Consider the following 22937-nt stretch of genomic DNA (forward strand, 5'->3'; position numbering starts at 1 on the left):
AAAGTTTTTTTAACTACTTTACATTACTATGCTTTGTCACTACAGCCTTACATCGTAGAATTTTATAACACAAGGACAAGAGTAAGTAGCTTTTTATAAGCAAAGGGCTAAATTTTCAAGAAAATGTGGTATATCAATTACAAAAAAAAACTTCAAAAAAAAATTTAGTAAAACAAGCAATAATTAACTGTTTAATTACAAGTTTAAAGCATAAAATATTTTTATTTTTATGTTGAAAAAAGGTTTGAAAACTTGATCGCGGAGTTGCCAACACTACATACTCTTGCATTATTATCATTGGAGTTTATTGTGCGAAGATAGACTCGGGAATTAAAACCTGAGCCGCTTAAACAATATACCTGAAAAGTGAAACAAGCAAATTACATTCTATGAAAATGAAAAACTAAACATAACATAGTAAAAAAGATTACAAACAAATAGTCCTGTATCATCAAATATAACTTAGTATGCACAAAAAACAAAACAAATAAATTTTGATATATATATATGTATGTATTGATTATAAAAGATTACACATTTACAAACATAATATACAACAATTTATAATCTGTAGGGGGAAAGCGTAAGGAAGAAAAATTGTTCTTAGTGATACTAATAATTAAAAATAAGTAAATTAAAATTACTTCAAACCATCATTATAATAATCTTTTAATCCATAATCTCTGTATTTTACTGTCGTTTATTTTATTCAAATCTATTAATTTTAGTTTAATCAAAAATGTTCCACCCTCCCACTTGTGAACTTGAGTTTACCGAATCTTTATGTACTTAATATTTTTTTGAAGAATAAAATTTAGCATTTAAACTTAAAGACAAATTAGTCTTATTTTCAGGATCAGTAGTTATGGAAATATAAATGCTAAATTATATTTTTTTAAACTAGTATAATTTTTGATAATAACTTTTTATTGTTTTATTTTACAACTAAACTGTTTTATTAAGATTTTAAAAGTAGTAAAAAACTATAAGAAAGAAAAAAAAAAATGTTTAATTTCTGGTCTTAAAGTATTTATGCTTTTAATTTTTTATTAAGAAAGTGCACTAAGTTTGTTTTAAATTTTTACTTACATTTAAAAATTTCAAAAAATATTCATGCAAGGATTAGAATTGTATTTAGGTTGTCTTTAAAATAATTAAAATATTTCATTAGTATTTTTTATTTATGTTAAATGATTATTTTTTTGATAGTAAAAGTAAAAGCTTCTGTTGTTGTTACAATTGTACAGTTTGTTAACATAAATCTAAACTTAGAGTATTTTAAAATAAATTATATTAAGTTTTTAAAAGCATTTGGGTTATTTTAAACACATAATTTTTTTTAAAGGTAAATAATTTTTAGATGAATAATTAAAATACAATGTCACAAGCTTTAACAAATGCAGCAAAAGCAGTTATTAAGCCAGCAAGTGCTGCTTATTATGGAAAAGTAGATGAAAAAAATCCAGTTGTTATAGCTTTTGAGCAGGAATTGAATGAAGTATATGAAAATTTTAAGAAGCAAAGTTCTTTTCCAGATTCACAAAGTTCTACAAAAAATAATTTTATAAGAGGGTTTGTGAGATTAGTTTGAAATTAAAAGTAAACTAAAGTTGGCTCTTTACTCAATGTAACACTTAAGTTTTAGTGATTGTGTAAACTTTACTTGTATTTTTGCAACCTTTAAAAATATTGAAACAGTTGAGTATTACAAACTTTGAGTCTTTAAGTTATTGAAAGTTCCAAAGTTGTTTTTTAGTTAGTTAATTTTAGAGAGTAAATTAATGATTATTTTAGGAATAAAATGTTGTTTCATGTTTGGAATAAGTATGAAAAAAGGCTACCTGCTGAGCTCTTTTACTTAAGGATGGTTGAAACAGGAGATATTTTAACAAAAATGAAAGTATTTCAAACTGCAAATGACCAATGCTACGAAAGATTTTTGGTATTTTTTTGCAATAAAGAAAACTCAACCAAAAACAAATGTTATATAATTGAAGATCTTTTAGAATCCAAGCAGACTAAGGATATTGAGTTGTACTGTAGAGCAATAATGGTTAGTTGATACCATTTCTTAACATTTTTTGATGACAATATTAAATTTAGCGTGCAAATTATAGTTTTGATGTTTTTGAGTATGTAGAAGTTTCATACTTCAAGAAAAAAAAACTTTATTTAGCACAAAAAAAAAGTTTTATATATTGAAGTGTTTAAAGATATAGAATATAAGTGTTAAAAAAGACGCAAATCTAGTATCTGTTGTTTTTGTTTATGAATTCTTATGAAAAATAAATTAGTCAAGTATTAATATTGGAAAATAATTTTTGTTAATAATCTCTACGTAAGTTTTTAAGGTTTTAAAATTTAATCAACCAGTATAATTCATAATTAATATAAAAAGTGAAAAATTTGTAAATGTTAGATTTTAAGTAAAAGTAAAATTCTTGTTAAGTAAATGTTTTTGCTATTTGGGATCATTAATGTTATTTTTAAAATAGTGGTTTTTAACAAAAACTAAAACAGCTTTATATACAAAATTTTTAAATGAATTTTTGATATATAATCTTTATATATTTTTATGATTAATATAGTCTTTGAAATGTTATAAAACAACAATTAAGTATAAAGAAGTTATAGAGTTTATTTTATGATGTCTATTAATTAATAAAAAAGATTGTCAAGTAAAGGGCATAGGGGGTAAATATTATTTATTAAGATTGATCATATTATGATCTTATTTTATAGAGTTTTATCAAAAATATGATGGAAACATTAGTTTAAAATATGAATCATATTTATAATAATTTAGCAAAGTTTTTGAAATTAAAAAAACTTTTTACAACCAATAAATTTTTTAACATAACATTAAAACAAATATTTGTTTGTATAAATAAAGTTATCATTAATTTGTCAATTAAAAAATACTTAGTTAAAAAATATGATTTAGGGCATGTCTTTATGCAATTTTATGCTAGTCAAACAAAAAGATGATAATTTCGAGAACAATGAGTCTGTTGAAGCATGTTTAAAAGCTTTGAGAGATATCAGAACTTTCATGCAGACTATAATAAGCAAGGAAAGCCTAAGTTGGATTCTTTATAATGCCACTATTTTGATTTATAGAATTTCTTATGCTCTCATGTCAGTTGGACATTCATTAAAGGTCAATAGTTTTATTTTTTTATTGTTGACATTGTTTCAAATATAGTTTATTAATGCAGCTCTAAATTAAGTTTCTTGTTTTTAAAATATATTTATTAAACTAATTTGTCATAAACTTCAATATGTTTTCTGCTAGCATCTTAAGAGAAAATTAATACTCTTTTGAAAGGTAGTTGTAATCTAAATAGCTTCAAGTTAGCCTAAGCAAAAATTCTCTATAGATACTTTTTATTCTAAATTACTTAACAGTCTAACAAAGTTTATATTTTTATTTCAGTAGAGTATATTATGAATTAAGCTATTTACTAAAAATTTATAATATATTAGTGAAATATTTAATAACTATTAATCATGTTAAATATTTTTTGGTATTACTGATGTTTGCTGTAAGGTTATTTGTTGAAAAAAATTTGAAACTAATACTGAGGATTCTACACTCGGCAACTGTTTATTTAAAAAAAAGTTTTTTTTAAGTTTTCAATACTAAAGCAAAACAATAAATTTTCTGCTGTACACAAATAATATTAAATAATAATACAAACTAAATAGTTTTTTAATGTTTCTGCTGGAAAAGTTGGTAGTAAAAAATAATCTTAAATAAGCATAACAAACATAATATTTTAAGCTTTACTCATAATATTTTTACATTATTTTAATATACTCTAGTTTTAGTATTTATAAAAACCGCTTAATTAAAAAAAATAAGGTTTTTAACTTATTGACAGCTTTGTTACAGGTAGTTGATTTTTTACTTTGGGCTGCCATTACCATGGAAAGCTCTATGCCTTTGCTACAAGTTAAGTATTTAGAATGGCGTGTTACTTTGTATGCTGCTGTTTGTCAGGCATATTTCGACTGCAACGCTTCTAAACATGCTGAAGTTTTTATTACTGAATTTTTGCTTTTGTACAACTATAATTTACTACGTTTGGCTTTAATTTTAAGAATCTAGCTTAGATATATTAGAAAGTTAATAGTTCAATTAGTAAATATGTAAAAGTATAACTACATTTTTTGTACAGAACTAAAATAAACTGACTAAAATAATTATAAAACTTGAAAATTTTAACAAAGTAGTAATTAAAAAGTTAAGTTAAAACAAAAGTGTATCAATGTTTTCATTAGAACAATAAAGAAAAGTAAATTTTTTCACAGGATTTTGCAACTAGAGCTTTAACAAAAATTGATGAACTCAGTGAACTGGAAAACATGAGTTGTGATCCAAGTAATTCTAGTTATAAGAAAATATTCAAAAAGGTTGTTCTTAGTTTAGCTTAATTGAAAATTTAACTGCTTAGTTGTTTAAGTATGGTAAAAATGACATAGGTTTCGCGCAAAATCGGATCTTTAGTTTTTAAAAGAGTTGTTTTTGAAAGTAGAAGACTTCCAAAAAATGTATTGAGGCCCAAAATTAAAAAAGATTTAGAGCAAAATGCACAGGTAAAACTTTTTACTTTATGTCTCTGAATTAAAGAAATATTATTTTTGTTAGACTTTAAAGTAAAATATCTTTTAGTATTATCTTAAACTGACTATCTAACTAAAGTTAAGCATAAGAATATTAAAATATGTTATATACATGACAAAATACAAAAACTTTGTGTAAACAAATTACTGTTTAATTTTTATAAACGTTAAAATGGTTTTTTTATTTAAAAAAAAGAAACTGTAGTTTTTAACTAAATTTTTGTTAAAGCTTCCTTGGCCTCGGACAACAACAGAAAAATATTTAAACGAATATTTTGAGGGTAGTTCAGCGCAGTTTGTTGCTATTCTCGAAGCGCTATCACTTTCACATAGAAGAATATTTCATACTGCTGAGTTTGATCAAATTCATGAAATAAACGAAGTTAGCGCAGAACTTTTCTTTGCTGCTAAAGAAATAATAGCTGGTAGTTTTTTGTACTAAACTTTTTTTTTGTTTTACTTAAAGCGTAAATCAGCACTTAAATTCTTACTTTCTTGAAATATGTAACTAGTTAATCAGTGATGTTTAAAACAAATTGAAAAATATATTTCTTCTTTTGTAAGCTGTTATCAAATTATTTTTTGGTTGAACTGATGTAGCATTGTACCTTTTTTAGTATACATATACTCTTTGAAAGATGACAATTTTTACAAGTATTAAACTAGTACTTAAATGCTTTTCTGTAAATATTATTTAAGTTATTTTTTTTAGTCAACTTAAAATAGTTTTGGTTCTTTTATATTTATAAGTAACTTAGTTTTATATAAGTTAATTTTAAAGTATTTTAAATACATTTAAGTATTTAAATTTAATGTCAAAATATTTCAAATGAGATCAGCATTTATTATATAAATCTTAAAAAAGCCTAAGAAAAGCAATACTCAATAAAAGTATTTTTTCAGTTTCAATTATTTGTCTGGCTTCAGGTACATTGTAGATGTGAAACAGTATTTCAAATTTTATTCATCTCAAGTTTAAAAATTGGTATTTAGCTAAAACACCATATTTTACTTATGCACCTAATTTAGTTTAAAGTTTAAATTTAAAAACAAAAAAGAAATTTTAACTTTAGTTTTTGTCTGCAAAATATCTACTAAAAGTTTAATGTCATTTGAAATCCGTTTTGAATCAACGTACATTTTAAATAATTTTAGCTTTAAGCAGGGTTGCCACTCAGTCAGGAAAAGTCAGGAAAAATTAAAAAAAATAACAAAAGTCAGGAAAAAATGGGGGGGTTTGAAAAAAAGTCAGGAAATTTGATAAAGTTTAAACAAAAGTCAGATTTTGTCAGTTTGAATTAACAAAATTCCATGTTTTTTAAAGCCTTTAAATTGGTAAAAATTAGTTAAAAGTTCTTTAAAGTCGGAAAAAAATTCCAAAATTTTCCTAGAAATTTACAAAAATATTTAAGGGCATAGGGGGGGTAAACACCCTTTTTTGGTTTTGATCTTATTTTATATAGTTTTTACTAAGCTACAAGATGCTTTTTACAGATTTAAAAAATTCAAAATAATTTTTGAGATATAGCCGGTCAAAGTCCGAGGCAACAATAGGATCCTTATGGGAGGCGCAAACTAAAACGGCAAATAACTAGAAATCACTAAAAATCTATCTCCTCCTACGTTTTTTGAGATAACTACTTCAAATTTTCAGGAAATGTTCCTTGATATATTTAAAAAATTCTGTCGGAACAGAATTTTAAAACATTAAAAAATAAAAATTTTATAAAAGAAAAACAAAAAAAAACTGTTTTTTTTTTGTTTATTTTTTATATAAAATTTTAATTTTTTATTTTTTTCAAAATTCCTTACGACAGAATTTTCTAAATATATCAAGGAACATTTCCTGAAAGTTTGAGGTATTTATCTCAAAAAACGTAGGAGAAGATAGATTTTTAGTAAAATAGTCTATTTTTGCCGTTTTAGTTTGCGCCTCCCATAAGGATCCTATTGTTGGCTCCGACTTTGACCGGCTATATCTCAAAAATTATTTTTAATTTTTTAAATCTGTAAAAAGCATCTTGTAGCTTAGTAAAAACTATATAAAATAAGATCAAAAACCAAAAAAGGGTGTTTACCTCCCCTATGCCCTTAATTTTATTTTCAATGCCTTCATCTGGTATAAATTAGTAAAATATCCTTTACAAAACTGCAAAAATTTACTATTAACATATTGAACAAGTACCCTACTTGAACAAGCAGACTTTGTAAGCTTTTTAGTATTGATGATCTGTAGCAAGGACACTTCCATAGTGAAACTGTGATATATACACAAAAGTATATCTAGCATAATTTTAGAATCAAAGTGTTTTTTGTTTAAGTAAATAATTGAGTTCTTTATAACTAAGCAGTTAGTTTAGTATTTTATGTAACAAGTTAATGTGTATACTTTACCTCTTTATAATTTTTTCAAAGTTGTTTAAATTTATAAAATAAATTATAAGAGAGGTATATGCTAAGATTAAGTTTACTTATTATTTGTATTTTTTGTAGAGTAAGTTGAGTTTTCAAAGTAAATAAGAGTATATTTATTTGTTACAACTTTTATACTAAATGATAAGAGGAAATAATTTATAAACGAAAGTAAAAATAAATGAGTGCCAAAAAAAAGAAATGAAGCCCACAAGTTGTGGTTTGATTTAGAGAAAAGACTCTCTTTAACAAGTGTAGGAGCAGCAGATGAGAGCGATTTGAATAAAATTAAGCAATAATTTTAACTGCTAAGAAAATGAAGTGGAATGCAGTTCAGATGAAGGAAACCATATCTTCATTAGATGAAGAGGTTGAAGTGCTAATAAAAAAACGGAGAAAACAAATTTTAGTACATACATTTTAAAAAACAGTATTTGATTAAGTTAATTATTGTTTTAAGGTTTGAGTTGTGAAAGTTCCTTATTGATTTAAGGTTTTAATTGTAAAAGTTCCTTATATGTCGTTTCGTTTATTTAGATACATTTATGCTAGGAAATTCTAACAAAATGTGTTCTTTATTGTTTTATGGTTTTAACTGTAAAAATTTGTTATTGTTTTAAGATTATATTTGTGAAAGTTTGTTATTAATTAAGGTTTTAGTTATAAAAGTTCCTTATATGTCGTTTGTTTATCTAGGTACATTTATGCTAGGAAATGCTAAAAAATTGTGTCTTTTTTCAGACAAGCTGTGTTTATAAGGTAATAATACAATATTTTGCTGATAGAGCTGTTTATTACAAACATCAATCATACACAGATGGTTTAAGTGATGTACTGGAAGTTTGATGATAGAATTCAGCAAAAAACTGTTGCTTTTAACCTGTATTAAACTTAGATTGAAAGCTTTATATAATTTCAAGTGTTATATTATGTATTTTAGAATAAGTTTAATTTAAGAGTCTGATTTAGAAAAGTCAGGAAAATTTTGTTAAAATGTCAGGAAAAAGCCAGAAAAAGTCAGGAAATTTTTCTCAGCTTAATCAGTGGCAACCATGTTTAAGCATGTGCGGGTACCATTAGTATCATTAAATTTATTACTGACTCATATAGGATTTCAATCTACTGACAATTTCATGCAGTAACATGCATTTAAAGTACTTAACAATTCTGCTATAAAATTTTAGATGTTTGTAACAGGGGGAGGCGGAAGTTCAACTTCGATTGCCACAAGTTCCGATCATTCCACACTCGCAGGAGTCAGAAGAGATTTATCGTTGCAACAACTTGCTGACCGAGGTTTTCCATCACAATACTTCTTTATCATTGTTTGATTTTACAACACTTATAAATGATAATATACACCCCATGATTTTTATTACTTATAACTAAATGAAGTAATTTGTTTTTCTTAATATCGATAACAAACTTTTTAGTATGAAATTAGGTAGATATACTTAAAGAATACTGTGAACCATTGATATCTAACATTATACCATTTATTAACCTATACTTTTGCTACTAGATCCTTTTAAGATTATGTTCATAATTGAATGTAGAGAATGTTTAATTAGTTAAGTGCTACACTATTCATTAACTTCACAATTTTGAGTTTAACCTTGAATTTATTTATAAACGCTACAAGTTTATTATAAAAGGTACATAAAATGTGAGCTACAATTTAACATCAACTAGAAGTGAAATTAGTGATTGGACAATAAGGCTTGCGATAACATCTAAAATAGCTATTTTTTTTTGTAAACAAGCTCTAAATAACTTTTCATTCACTAATTTTACACTTTATTTATTTGCAAGTCAGGCTTAACAGAGCTGATTAGAGTAAGTGATTAAATTATACTTTCCGTCAACCAAAACATAGCAAATTTCGACTTGTTTTTTGATGAACAACGCTTTTAAGCGAATAGCGTTACAGATACGTTAAAAGATATTTTACCTCTTAGTCTTCATATTATTTAAAACCTATCTACTTCTATACATTTCTTTTTTAAATTACAAAGCTACTTTTATAGTTAAGATAAAAAATAGTCTATTATTTTAAAAACAAGTAAAAAATACATACATCATCAATGTAAAAATGTAAGGTTTTATTTAAATTATAATTTTTAAACTAAAAAAAGTTATGATAAAAATTTTCAAGTTAATGTCATATTAAAAATCACTAAGTTAAAGACATACTTAAAGCGTTGTATTCAATGCGTTTATTAATTTTAAGGTATTTTTTGTTTTTGATGTTTTTTACATTCGTGTTCAATCATCCACCATTTTTTCAGGATTAAACGGAGTTACCTTAAATTCAGTGGTCAGATTGACGAAGTTAGCATTTTCGTATCAACAGTGGTCGATGTACAACAATCTAGTAGACTGTGTGCTCATCTTCATCAAGGTTAAATCTAAAAGTTAAAAGTTATATTAAAAAACTTTAGCAATAGTTTTCGATATAGTTTTTTTGTAAAAAAACTCATTAAAAAAAACAATGTTTACTAATGACGCACATATCAAGTACATGAAGCTATATAAGTCTGATTTACTAACAAAAAAGCAGCTAATAGTATATCGCTGAAATGTTTATTTGAGATTAAAAAAAAAAAAAATTAACTAAAACACAAAGTTCAAAATTTTTAACTGGACTGATAACTAGAATAAAAAGGCAAGGAGTTGACTTGGAATATATTGTATTAAACAATGTAGTGTTTTGTCTTTTTTAAAGAGCTAAAGTGTAATTTTTGAATAATGTTTGACATAATATAGTGTTTGAAGCTTTATCATAATAGAAAAAACGTTTTACAAGAAGTATGTTTAGAGACTAAAAGCTTCAAAAAAAAAAAAACTCACAGTAATAACTTCAACATTGTTTTAAACAATTAAGTTGGAAAAACTATATTTTGTGTACATTGCGACTACTTTCAACAGAAGCGCCAGGACGAAGTTGACCAGAAAGAGCAGATGGAGTGGGCCAAGTACGAGTTTTGCCTCGCACTCTTGCTGACAGTGGAGCGCGTCACTCGTAGTTACCAGGCCAGCCAGCAGGGCAAGCGAGCAATTTCAGAAGCAGCACAAACGGTTGGACGACAATCTCACTTGGGAGAAGATTTAGTTAATTTGGCGGAAACCCTGCTGTATTGCATTCGAGAAGATAAGAGTGTTTTCGAACCTCAAGGTTTAGATCAATGTGCAATTATTGATAAGTGAGTTAAGTTTATTTCTTTAAATCTACATATAATTTTATTATCTTTTAATTATAATTAATTTTTTTAAAGCTTACTTTTTTGAAAATGTATTGTTAATTTATCTATTATTTAAAATCTATTTTATATAAAACATTTAAGACTTACTACAAATGTACTACATAATTAGATATGAATTTACTTCTAAATTTTAATTTTTGTTTTTTTGATTGAAAACTTAACCTTTTCATTTTGACTAGTAACTTTAAGAGTATTTGGAGTATGAAACAAAATTTTAAACAATATTAAATTTTGAACTTGTACGTGCCATTAAAAAAGTAAAATGTTTTAAAAGTATTTAAAGTTTGTAGTTTTTTAAAGTTATGTTTGAAATAGAAAAAATAAAAATAAGACTTACTCAATTTTACTCTATATTTATATTCTGTTTAAAGTTTACAAAATATTAAGACTCTTGTTAATTGTTTTTTACTAATTTGATTGTAGACTCTGGTTGGTTTGAGTTTTATACACAAGATATTCTGGGGTTTGTAATGAAGATTTAAAAAAGAAAGGTCACGTTGTAACTAAAACTACAACTGAGCCCTGCAAGAATTTTATAATTTTGAAATAGGATTGCGACCAAATGCCTGCCGATCCCTAGATTAAAAAGGCGATTACTATATAACTTTCTTCATAGAAGGCGATTTAAAATGGTTACATGACAATTCAAGTTCTTAAAATATATTTAAAAAAATTTTTATCAAAAAGTAATACAAATTTTTTCAAAATAAAAAAAGGGGTTGTAGGTCTATTTAATAAAATCATGATCGTAAAGTAAAGACTAACAAAAGTATTTATTTTAAGATAAGTTTAAGATCTACTAATAAATACTATATTTAATTACTTATTATAGCCATATCTTTAAAAAACATTTTATATTTCAAAAAAAAAAAACTGTCTGTACATAACTAATAAAGTTGCAACCCATTTTTTTGATATTATTTACTTTTTTAGATATGGTCTTTAAACTTTTTTTCAGAATTTCAGTTGTCGGAGTTTGAATTGTCCCATTTAAAATATATTTTGGAAACCTTGGTGTAGAGGTTTTGTAAAGTTTTTTGAATTTAATAAACTAAATAAAACTTTTTCATCTTTTTACTATTTCTATAAAACTTCCTTGGATTCATTATATTTTAATAAAATTTAATTAACTGAAACATTTAACTGGGAAGCAAGCTGAATGAAGCTTACTTAGAAAGTTACGGTTTATCCATGCACCTACCTTTAAACTAATATTTGTTGTTATAGCTTAGTATAAATATGATTTGTTTTAGTTTCTTTCAAATTTTAAAACACTTTGTTACCAGGGATATGATCTTCGATGTCACTCTCATTTTGTGGTCAAAATGTAAAACAATATTTTCCAAATACCAAGTTTTAGACAATAAAAATGTTATAACCCAATTAACCGCTCAAAAATCTGAAAACTTTGCTAAAGTAAGCACTTGTTAGTTACTTCTTTAGTAAAGTAAGTATTGTAGACAATTTGTTTAAACATCATTGTTCAAAAAAAAAAAAACTTCACTTTTTTTTTCAAAATCGTTTGCATTTATACTTTTTATGTTTTGCAGCATTGTTAAAATTTTTTAACGCTTAAATTTTCTTAGTTTAACTTTTTTATATTTAAGTGAATATCCAAGAGAATACGTTCGTTAACGACTGACTAATTTAAAAAAAAACAAGCGTTTTTTGAATAATAAAACTAAAACTTAACATTATACTAAGCTAAAATTATATATGTGTTAGTTTAAAGTTATCAATATTTTAGTTGTTTTATTTGATATATTGATAAGGTATACTTTTATCAAATTATTTAACGTTAAGTTTGAGATTGTTATTTTTTTTACAAAATTAAACAAAAAATAATTAGCTGATCTTAAAACTATTAAAATAAATAATTTAGTTTGAATTATTTGTAATATTCTAAACGTATAAATTAGTTTTATTTTTAAAGGTAACTGTGATAATGAATTATTGTGATTTATAGTAAAATTTTAGCTCAATAAAGTTATGGTGCTACAAAAAGAATTAGTTTTTTATTTATTTTATCTTCTTAGAATTATTTATAGTTTCTGTCTATTAATTAACTTATTTAAGTTGAAAATTAACAAACAGTCGTTGCATGTGTTAACGATAGTCCACAATAGCATGTTGCACCTCCAAGTGGCCAGTTTCGATCCTCCACTGCTGGCTCATGTGGCGCTCACTCTTGCTTCTGGACTCGAAATCCTTTCCAATTCTTCCACGCAAGGTTTGCTCGGTTTTAGCTGAGAAAAACAGTTTATTTTTTAAAATTCATTAATACAATTTTTAAACTAACAGTTAATACTGTGTTTAAGTTTGCTTAAATTGAAAGTGTTAATATAAGTGAACTTTACACCTGCAAAATTAACGCTGCATTTTCCGATGAAGGAGGTTCGGAGTTGCACGCAGTTTACTCGTCAGTAGGAACAAGTCCACTTATTCAGATGTTCAACGCTCTTTATATTGTCAGGTCAACAATAATTGCCATTAATCAGAGAAATCTGCGCTTTTTGGTTGATGATTTGAGTAAAATTGTTGACACTTCTGTTCTTGACATTGAAGAAACAGTTAGTTTAGCAAATGTTAACTAATTAAAGACGTGGTTTGGTTTTGTTTTCAAGCCTGTTAAAGCTGAAAAACTTGAAACTTATTCTGCAGTAAAAGTTACTTAGAGTTAAAATTTTAGAATTCTAAAACAACTGTACACGAGTCAATAGTTAGAGAATTGAATGTTGAGTTATTAGTTGTGCACCATCGGCTGAGTACTATTTTACTTTGCATGAAAGATCACTCACGTCTGGTTAATGTCAATCAAAGCGGCAATACTTACTACTTGCCTGAAAACTTTATGTAAGTTTGAAAATATTATATTTTGGTAAAACTTGTTAGTGTAAACTTTCATTTATTTCTTTATATTTTTTTTTTCGTTAATTATTCAAAACAAATTTTGTATTTATACAATGTACTTTTTACATCTCTTTAAATGAAACATTTTAGTTACTATTTTCATTTAAGGAAAAAAAAAATCTTCAGATGATAATTTAGACAAAAACTTTTAGTGACCAAATTTCGCCTGAAAGTATAAAAAAGTTTGTCGGACATTCTCATTTGTCCAAAGCAATTTTGTACATGCAAGAAGCTCTAAACGGAGATGATGAGGGAACCATGTATGTTGAGAACACGCTCAACAAATCTATAAAAGAAATTGAGAGATTCTCTATAAACAACTTGAAGTTTATTTAGTAATAATAGAAATATTTGTTTTTACACCTAGCTTTGTAGAGTTTAAAACACATGTTTTACTGGTTATTTACATAACTTTTCTATGATTTTCTAAAATACAGTTTGATTTGATAACAATAGGTTGTATAAGGAGAACAAAAAAATTTTATGCAACGAACCAATAAAAAATGCCAGTATTCCAAACGCCCCTATTCTGCTCGCTCGAAGTTATAATTGTATGGTTTTCAAGCCACCTTTATTTGAACCTGCAAATACCAAGGTAAAAACAATAATCACTTTTATAGTTAAGGGCATAGGGTGCTTAAACACTTTTTCAAATTTAGTTTTATTTTTTACACAATTAGATAAGCTACTTGTTATTTTTTACCGCTTGTTTTAATTCAAAGCAACTTTGAGATACAAGCGATCAAAGTTAGAGCTTTCAATAGGTTCTTTCTGGGATGCGCAAATTAAAAGGGCAAAAATAGACTATTTCACGAAAAATCTATCTCTTTCTTCAATTTTTGAGCAATTGTTTTAAAAAATTTTCAAAGTAATCTTAAATAAATTTTAAACAACTTGCCGAAAACAGATTTTTAAATTTTTGTAAAAAAATTAGTAAAAAAAATGTTGATAAAAAAAAATTAAATTTTTTTAAAATTTTGGTCATTAACTTTTGGATTATTTTCAAAATCCGCTTTGTATAAGTTGTTTGTAATATTGAAAACTACACTTCCTGAAAACTTGAATTAAATTGCTAAAAAATGAAGGAGGAGGTAGATTTTTAGTAATTTTTTCAAAATTCCGAGAAAATCGGCCTTGAAGACTTTTGATTCCATACGGTCTTTTGAATTTTTATACAAAATTATTATATCTCAAAAGTTAATTGAAATATTAAGTTCTATAAAAAATATCTTAAAGTATATACTCTAAGCTTTGAAATAAGTGCTAATGTTAATTTTTAAAAAAAAGAAAAATGTTGGACCCCCTATGCCCTTATGTAATATAATTTATTGTATGTAGTTTTTTAAAGGTTTCTTGGTGGAAAATTTTTGCGCGGGCTGCTATTGGTAACAACGTGAAAGTAAGGGAAAGTGATTGCGAGTTTAAAGGTTTTATTTTTATTAAACTAGAGTAGATTGAAATGACGTTACTTAAAATGTATACCGTACCTAAGCTTTATTTTTGCATTTTTATGTGGTTCCTCATAGGTTGAGTTAGAAAAACTTTAAATATTAACTTTTATTTTTTTAAGTATCTTTGATTAATGCATTTTAAACATCAACCTTATTTGTGTACACTATTAAAAGTTTTTTTTTTGTAATATTTGTTTACTAATGTAATTAATAAAGCTTCCTATTTAAGTTTTTATCTTTTTTGAAAAACTTTTTGTTACTTATATAGAAAATGCATTTAAATTTAATTCTACTTATTTAACAGTTGTACTCGATTTATTAAGTGATCACCTATGTATTTTCCTTATAATAGGTTTAACGAATTATTTTTTAAATGAAGTAACATAGTATAAAAATCGATAGTGGTATTGAATTTTATCAGTATCTTTACATGTATTTACAAAAAAAAAAGTTAATATATTGAATAATATTAAGTTTTGTAGATAAAAAAAGTATTGAAATATCAAGGCCATAGGGGGATTAAAAGTCTTTTTTTATAATTTTTCTGATAAAATTTTTATTTTTATAAATAATAAAAATTTATAAGTAATGTTTTTTCATTTAAAATAAGGAACATTTCCTGAAAATTTGAAGAAGATTGCTTGAAAAATGAAGGAGGAGGTAGATTTATAGTGAATTTTCAAATTTCCGAGAAAATTGACCCCAAAAAATTTGCGGTACATACGTTTGTATCGGAAACTTATTATAAAATATCTCAAAAGCTAAATGATATTTTTGAATTCTATAAAAACTTTGTAGTCTGTACTTAAAGCTTTCATATAAAAGCAAAGGTTAATTTTTGTTATAAAAGTGTTTTACCCCCCCCCCCCCTATGGCCTATGTTTATTAAATTGAAAAATGTCAAACAAAGTTTATACAAAGCTTTGATATTACATGATTACTGACAAAAACAATACTTTTATGATTATTGACATATCTTAGATACACTTTTAAAATATTCTATATATAGTGAGTTATTATTTTTTAGTTATTTGTATAAGTTATTACAGATTTTGCAAAAGTTTAATCATTTTATATTACAGATTAAAAGTAATCTTCTTGAGAGGTTCAAAACTATTGTTTAATGTAAAAAGAAAAGTACACTTTCTAAAGTCTAATTCTACCATTTTTCTATCGCTTTAATGTTACCATATAATTTTTATGTAACAAGCCTATAAAACTACTATTATAGGAACGGGAGAAGTTTATATAGCGAAATCAGATTGTGACATCATATTTCGTGTTGAGGGATTACATGCAAACAACAGGTACATGTTCGCAGTGGCAGCTTATGACTCCGATGGGCGGTTAATTGGAGGCAATATTGGCAAATCGACTATGCCAATTATCGCTTCTTTTCCTGAATCTGTACTATCAACATACTATCATTTCGCTCAGGTTATCATGATAAATAAGATGTACTTACACAATTTAATGTTGATTTAAGTCAAACAAAAGTAAGTTCTTTGCTGATATTATTGAAGTTTTAGTTTTTACTAAGCATTTCAAATAAAGTTAAAATATTTTTCTATAAAACATTTAGAAAAGTTCCGCTGATTAAATAATGCTGTGAAAAAAATATGTTTTGTGATAAACTATTTTAAATGGTCCAAAATTTTACTTAATTTAACCTACAAAATATGTTTAATAGTATATCATAAAAAATTTTAAGACTAAAAGCATTTTTCAAAGCTTTTATTCTCTTTTTCTACATAAATAAATTTTCAGACTTCTTTCAAGTTGGGTGCTGACAAGTTGTGCGAAAAAGCGTGTCAAGTCATATGGAACCACTTCGTCGTGACAGATCAGCCGCAAAGCGATGACGTCATATCTTCGCATACGGACTACAAGCTCGTCATCCACAAATTGAACGAGGACGTCATACTACGTTCTTCTCCTCTGTTGTTACTTCATGCGTTGACAGCGTTGCAATTGTGGGTGGAATGTTCAGTACGCGACAAGTCTCTTCACTGCGACCGATTCATAGAAAAAGAGGGTATTTTAATGCCGAGTACGTTTTAATTTTTTTTTGTCAAACAAACATGTTTTGTTTGTAAGTACTGTCAAAATTTTTATTATATCATATATGTTTTTCAACAGTTTTTTGTTAATTGTTTTGTGATAGGGATTTATGCAACTTTCTAAAAAAAAGACATCCGAATTAATTTAATTTTTGTGTTATATGTTAATGCTTTTGTTTTAATAGCTCAATTAGATCGGCTTCATGAGTGTGAAAAGATGCTGGTTGCTATGGAGCTAGCAAACTTGCTGTCAGATGGTAACATCCACCTTCAATGCATTGTTCAAACGTACGGCCTTGTCAGCCCTATTTTGCAAGCTGGTATAAAGTCGGTTCCATTTATGGAAGTTAGTTTTTGCTTAGTATTAAAATAAAATAATAAGTGTAACTAAGATCATTATATTACTAAAACACTATTTCTTGCAGCTCGAAAAATTTGACCGACTAGAGATTATTTTCAATATACTGCACTTACATAATTTGCTATCTAGTAAAATTTTAGTTTGTAAGATTTTTCTATCGAAAAAAATAAAAATAAACTTAGAATTTATATCAATACACTAAATTAAAAAAAACATGAGTTGTAGAGTTTGTAAAGCCGTTTACCTGTACACAACTATTTATTCTAAAAACTACAGATTAGGCTCAATAAAAAAGCGATACTATAATACAAACTTTCAATTATAAAACTTTTTAAAGTAAAACGAAGCATTTCTTTTTGTACTATAGTTCAAAAGAATTACATTGTAGTCTATAAACCTTATTTTTGTCTGTTTTCTTATTTTTTTTCTATGGTAAATTTACTTTTCTTAGTATTAAGTATTAACTGTAAGTATTAATAGACAATATTAACTTTTAAGGTTGTTGTACGATGTCTTAGGGATCTTGAGACTCTGGCGTATGTTTTAAAACTCAAACGCTCACCGGTTCTAAACGAATCAATTATACATATGGTAGGATGTATGGTCAACTATGTCACAAAGGTTATTTGATAATTGATTTGATAATTGTTATCTTATGAATAGTATTTTTGTTGCTTTTTTATTATAAAAAGAACAAAAAATGAACTACTTTGAATTTTAACAAGCTGTTATATTGGATTTATTTCTAAAGGTTGCTAAATCTTCTAATCTATCTCTAGCATTGTGGAGTATTAGAGTAGGAAAGCAGTTACTTGAAAACAATTCTAATTCGCCTAAAAAGTTTTCTACACCAAATAACAAAAAACAACTGCAGACTCAACGAAAGTAATTAATAGCATATTTTATTTTACGTAGAACAGTTATAAGTACTTAAATGATAGTTTAATTAAAACAATAGTTGCATTGCTATTACAGCACAAAGTTTTAACGACTGAAATCGTTTTTTTTTAATTCATACAAACGCATTTAGTTTGGTTGAGTTTGAATTAAGGATAAAAGTTATCAAGCATTATTTGTATGTTTTTTATATGTATGATAATGCAAGATTACTGACTTCTTAGTTTACTCAAACGATTAAGGCTAAAGTAACCTAAATACGATCAAATAACTCAGCCATGTTTAAAAAAAGTTTAGTTTTTTCAGTGGTTATAAGTTCCGACTAGTTTTATATTATAAATAAAGAGAAACACGTTAACTTTTGTCCAATATTGTGTTATCTTGTTTAGTTTGGCACCAAGGCAAGTATTGATTTTTTTTCTTTACAAAATCTGCACCCTAGTGTAATTAAACCAATCTATTTATATAGGGTAGCTGTCAAATTTGCACGAGCGTACAAATTTGCACGAAGATGAAATTGCACGTAGAACTTTTGCACAAAGGGTCACTTTTGCACGAGCAGACAATTTTCACGAATAATTTTTTGCACAAATTGGATTTTTTATTTATTTTATTTTTTTTAAATTTTGTTATTTGTTTAAATTTTTTAATTTAATTTAATTTTATTTAGTTTGTTTATTCATTTTATTTTACTACCTTTGTTAGAGTAGATGTCAGAAAAGCACAGCGTCACTTTAGCACAGACTGACACTTTAGCTCGGCGTCACTTTAGCACGGTGTAAAATTTTAGCACGGAGTGACCCTTTTGCACGATCGATATTTTAAGTAATTAAGTACATATTTTAAAAATTGATTAAAAATTAAACTTTATTTAGTCAGCATCCTATTGATTACGAATTTAAGGCACTTTAAAATGTATATCTACCAAGTTGTTTATATTTAAAACTATATTTAAGTAAAGAGTCAATTGTAAGACAAAGCTTGGCACCCTTTTAAAGTAAATTACGAATTATACTTAGAGAAATCACTCGTAGGTAGCAATAAGCTAGAAAACATCCTTATTAGGCTATATTTTTTGAGAAGAACTATACTTAATATCAAAAATAAGTACAAGAAAACAAGAAGTTCGTAAATTAAATGGTAATTGAACTATTAAATACTTAATTAAATGTTCTTAAACTTTATACTATTTTAATTCACATAATAAAATACTAATATTTTACTTACAATTTATTTAAACATTTTGCTTGGCTGAAAAGGTTGGAATGTAAAGTACTAGTTTAAAGTTTATTAACAGAACGAACAAAAACGAAATTTACAAATCTATATTAATCTTTACTAAAATTATACTGTATTCCGCGTAGGAATTCCAGTAAGTTACCGTTTTCATTAAAATTAGAAACAAAACGAAACAGCCGCTCGTCCGCTCGTACTAAAGCCGTTTATTTCATTGATAATGTCAAATAAATGATGAAAGCTTTGAGAATAAATAGTTTGGTTTATTTTTCATTTTAAAGTTATTTCTGAGCTATATATTTTTTTCAATTCACAGTCAGGTTTATCTAAAGTTTCTTTATTATAGTTTTGTTTTTAAACAATTTTTAAATATTTTTTTATATAATAAGTAGACTGATCAAATTAAGATTTATTTATATTTTTGTGTTTAGAAAACTTCTTTAGCCATAAAATTTTCTGAAAAGTTGGTAATTTTATGTTATTAGATTTTTTAGACTGTACATCTAAATGATTTAGCACGGAGTGACATATTAGTACGGGGTGACAGCCTGTGCTAAAGTGAAACTGTGCTAAAGTGTCACTCCGTGCTAAAGTGACGCCCGTTATTTTCTGACTCGTTCCTCACTGTTACCCCTAGCCCTTACCCTCGATCGGTTTTTTTAATAGAAATTTTTATTAGTTATTTTTTTATTTTTACCTTTACTGTTAACCCTTACCCTTGGTCAGTAACCTTTTTTTCTACTTGCTTTTTTATTAATTAGTTTTTTATATTTTTTTTATATGTTTTTTTTTATGTTTTTTTTTACTCTCGTGCAAAAATGACCCTCCGTGCAAAATTGTAACTCGTGCAATTTTGTCACTTCGTGCGATTTAATCCCCTCGTGCAAATTTGTCTTCATGCAAAAGTATCTTCGTACAATTTTGTTTCTCGTGCAAATTTGTCTTCGTGTAATTTTGACCCGTTCCCATTTATATAAGTGTTTATCATCTATCTTTTTCAATTTTTTCTAAAATAATTGTTTCTATTCACTACACCAAGATAAGTGCAGAAACTCACTAAAAACAAACCAGATCCAAGACCATGTCGCAATCTTACGAGCTGACCATGCTCGAGCGCAAGTTCGTCACGTTGAAGGAGGGCAGTGGGGAGGCGAACACGAGCGACATGAGCGGCAACGAGGAGAGCGCCATGGTGTACCGCAGGTTGTACGAGCTGAAAACTACCGTGGCTTTCAGGGAAGTGGTCAAGTTCAAGAAGAGGACGCGGTACGTGGAGTTCTTCGTGTTTGTTAGTTTTCCAGTTGTTAATAGCTTCTTCAGTCGAACATCTACTTGTTTTTCTGAATTATACTTAAAAGGTACATAATTATTACACATGTTTTACGCAAGTATTAATGGTAGTTCTTTTACAGTTTTGCAACATTTTACGTAAAATAAAGTAACAAGTATTTTACAACAAGACTTTATTGCTATAGATTAAACAATTTTTAAACATCCCAACTTTTTCAATCGACAGGTCATGAAGCGCGCACTTAGGTGCGGAAACATTGAGCAGGCGCTGACGTGGAGCAGGGACGTGCTGATGACGTTGCACAAGCGTCAGGAGGCGATGTGCGTCAACAAGCCCCTGAACGTCGGCAGGAAGACGCAGACAGGGTTCAACAGCCAGCAGGCAGACGGCAGGGGAAGGGAGGGCGGTGTGGAAGCGCAGAGGTACGCAGCTGCGGTTGTTGAGTTCACGCAGGCCGCCCAATCGCGAGCTGAAACGCGAAAATCGGGATACAATAACAACGGCTCCGAGTAGTGAGTTGTACTGAGTCTTTTGTTTTTAAATTTCTTGTTTTTCTTACAAATCGGTATCTACAGTTTATTAGAAAATACTAAGTTTAAGTATTGTTTTTTGTGTTTAAAAGTGCATAGTGATATATTTATTAATTAGATCTGAACTATAGAAATAAGTATGAATTACTTTTTAGCGGAAAATATGCTGCGGTAGCAAAAAAGTTTGTTCCTTTTTGGAAGAAAAAAGGAAATTCAATTAATTATTCCCCGGAGCAGGAAGATAGGGAAAGAACTGCAATAAGCAAATTAGCCGCTTATTTTTTACCAGTTCTACGTGCGTGGCAAAAAACTAAAAGACTTCGTAAGGTTTCGATTAAACACTGACTACCTTCTAAAATAAATTTTTACAAATATAAAGTATAAGTTGATGTAGTTGTATAATTCTTATTACTAAAATTCTTAGAAACTATATTTTTAAACTTTATTGTCAATTTTTTATACAGCTAACTGTGGAAGAAACTCCGTGGAGATCTGAATTCAACCGCTTAGTTGGTCTGATGCACATACAAATTTATTTTGAGCGGTTGGACATTCGTCGGAAAAAATTGAACATAAAACAAAACAGCTTTTGTGACGTAACATTTCTCAGTCATGTTGGTTGTAGTTTAACATTGTCTTAGTCAAGTTTGCTAAATTAAATATCTCGGTTACAATTAAAATTATTTCAAACGTTTTAAATTTGTTGTATGCAGCAGTGTTTGTGTATGAAGATTAAAATTTCTATGATGAAAGTTTTAGAAATATTCTTAAAATTTTATAAAAAGGAATTTTATAAACAAAGGTTTTTAGTTTCTTTCTAAAAATGTCTTAACTTCAATCTAATAAAATCGAAATATAGACTAAAGCTGAAAGAATATGGTGAATAAAAAAACAAAATAAAATGCAGGAGCTTTGGTCACTACCAAAATGTGGGTTTTTGATCACTGACTGGACAGAAGCCCGTCAGGCTGAAATCAGTGCAGCAGAAGAGTCAAAGTTTGAAGAGAAAACTAAGAAAAAACACACAAAAGTGAAAGAAAAAACAACGAGCAATGAAGAACTGCAAGATAATCGACTCACAATTGAAAAGTTAGCAGATGGATTAACAAAAACTTTCAGTTAGTTGAAAAATAACAAAACTTTGGGTTAATCTTTAGCAATCTACTTTTTAGTTCATGTATTTTATAACTTTCAACATTTCAGAGTAAATTTGATGTTATAACTTAAATAGCTCTATGAGCGCTGTGTGGTTTTTGAAATCTTTTAAGGGTAATGAAAAAAAAAGTTTATTGATAGTTAGTGTAAATATATTGCCATTTCAAGTTAATGCTTTAATAAAAAAACAACAGCCTCCAAGCAAATACTTGAGGGCACTGGTGAGTTGCATGAGAATCAAAGTTTGGTTTCTGTGTCATCCACTCAAATAGACCCTAATTCAATCATCGGCACCAACACTCTTCTTGATTTATACAGGGTGGTTGCTCGGAAATTCATATGTTGACTTTAAATAAGTAAAAAATAAACTGTTTACCTTTTTTGATGCCATAATTCAGTTCTATCATCGAGTCTAAAGCTGACTTCTATAGAAAATAAAATGATATCTTTATTTATAGCAGTCAGCTATAAACTCGATGGTAAAACTGAACCATAAAGTTATATCCTTAAACCGTAATGTTTTTAAAATATGTTCTTTGTTAGATTTCGATACTGTCCTTCAGACGAGCTCTCGTCCTCGCCTATAGGGGACGCCACTGGATTTTGTTGCAAAATTTGTCACGTGACCTTCATTCATGCGTAACCAAAGCTATGAAGTACGCTAGAGACAACGATGACGTCAGTGGAGGCGTAACTATCAACCACATCAAGTTTAAAATTTAAGAAATATACAAAAATTTTTAAG

General features: G+C 27.2%; 1 protein-coding gene across 1 annotated transcript in view; it reads left to right on the plus strand.

Annotated features, from left to right (window-relative positions):
• Positions 1-1965: 1965 nt before the first annotated feature.
• Positions 1966-22937, plus strand: part of LOC145838725 (cilia- and flagella-associated protein 54-like) — a 35037-nt gene continuing 14065 nt past the window's right edge. Inside the window, exons 1-28 of the mRNA XM_082946384.1 lie at positions 1966-2053; positions 2945-3160; positions 3896-4039; positions 4315-4416; positions 4486-4599; positions 4856-5051; positions 8236-8334; positions 9327-9439; positions 9967-10241; positions 11588-11717; positions 12396-12531; positions 12693-12871; positions 12991-13154; positions 13364-13537; positions 13668-13806; positions 14560-14638; positions 15894-16099; positions 16430-16712; positions 16908-17068; positions 17582-17704; positions 17835-17968; positions 20288-20504; positions 20733-21019; positions 21193-21364; positions 21502-21651; positions 21945-22155; positions 22387-22511; positions 22736-22902. Coding sequence (XP_082802510.1) covers positions 2051-2053; positions 2945-3160; positions 3896-4039; positions 4315-4416; positions 4486-4599; positions 4856-5051; positions 8236-8334; positions 9327-9439; positions 9967-10241; positions 11588-11717; positions 12396-12531; positions 12693-12871; positions 12991-13154; positions 13364-13537; positions 13668-13806; positions 14560-14638; positions 15894-16099; positions 16430-16712; positions 16908-17068; positions 17582-17704; positions 17835-17968; positions 20288-20504; positions 20733-21019; positions 21193-21364; positions 21502-21651; positions 21945-22155; positions 22387-22511; positions 22736-22902 — 4499 coding nt within the window. The 5' untranslated portion in view covers positions 1966-2050. The remainder of the gene's footprint in view (positions 2054-2944; positions 3161-3895; positions 4040-4314; positions 4417-4485; positions 4600-4855; positions 5052-8235; positions 8335-9326; positions 9440-9966; positions 10242-11587; positions 11718-12395; positions 12532-12692; positions 12872-12990; positions 13155-13363; positions 13538-13667; positions 13807-14559; positions 14639-15893; positions 16100-16429; positions 16713-16907; positions 17069-17581; positions 17705-17834; positions 17969-20287; positions 20505-20732; positions 21020-21192; positions 21365-21501; positions 21652-21944; positions 22156-22386; positions 22512-22735; positions 22903-22937) is intronic.

This window comes from Thalia democratica, chromosome 1 (genome assembly GCF_965202585.1).
Source record: "Thalia democratica chromosome 1, ktThaDemo2.hap1.1, whole genome shotgun sequence".
NCBI lineage: Eukaryota > Metazoa > Chordata > Thaliacea > Salpida > Salpidae > Thalia > Thalia democratica.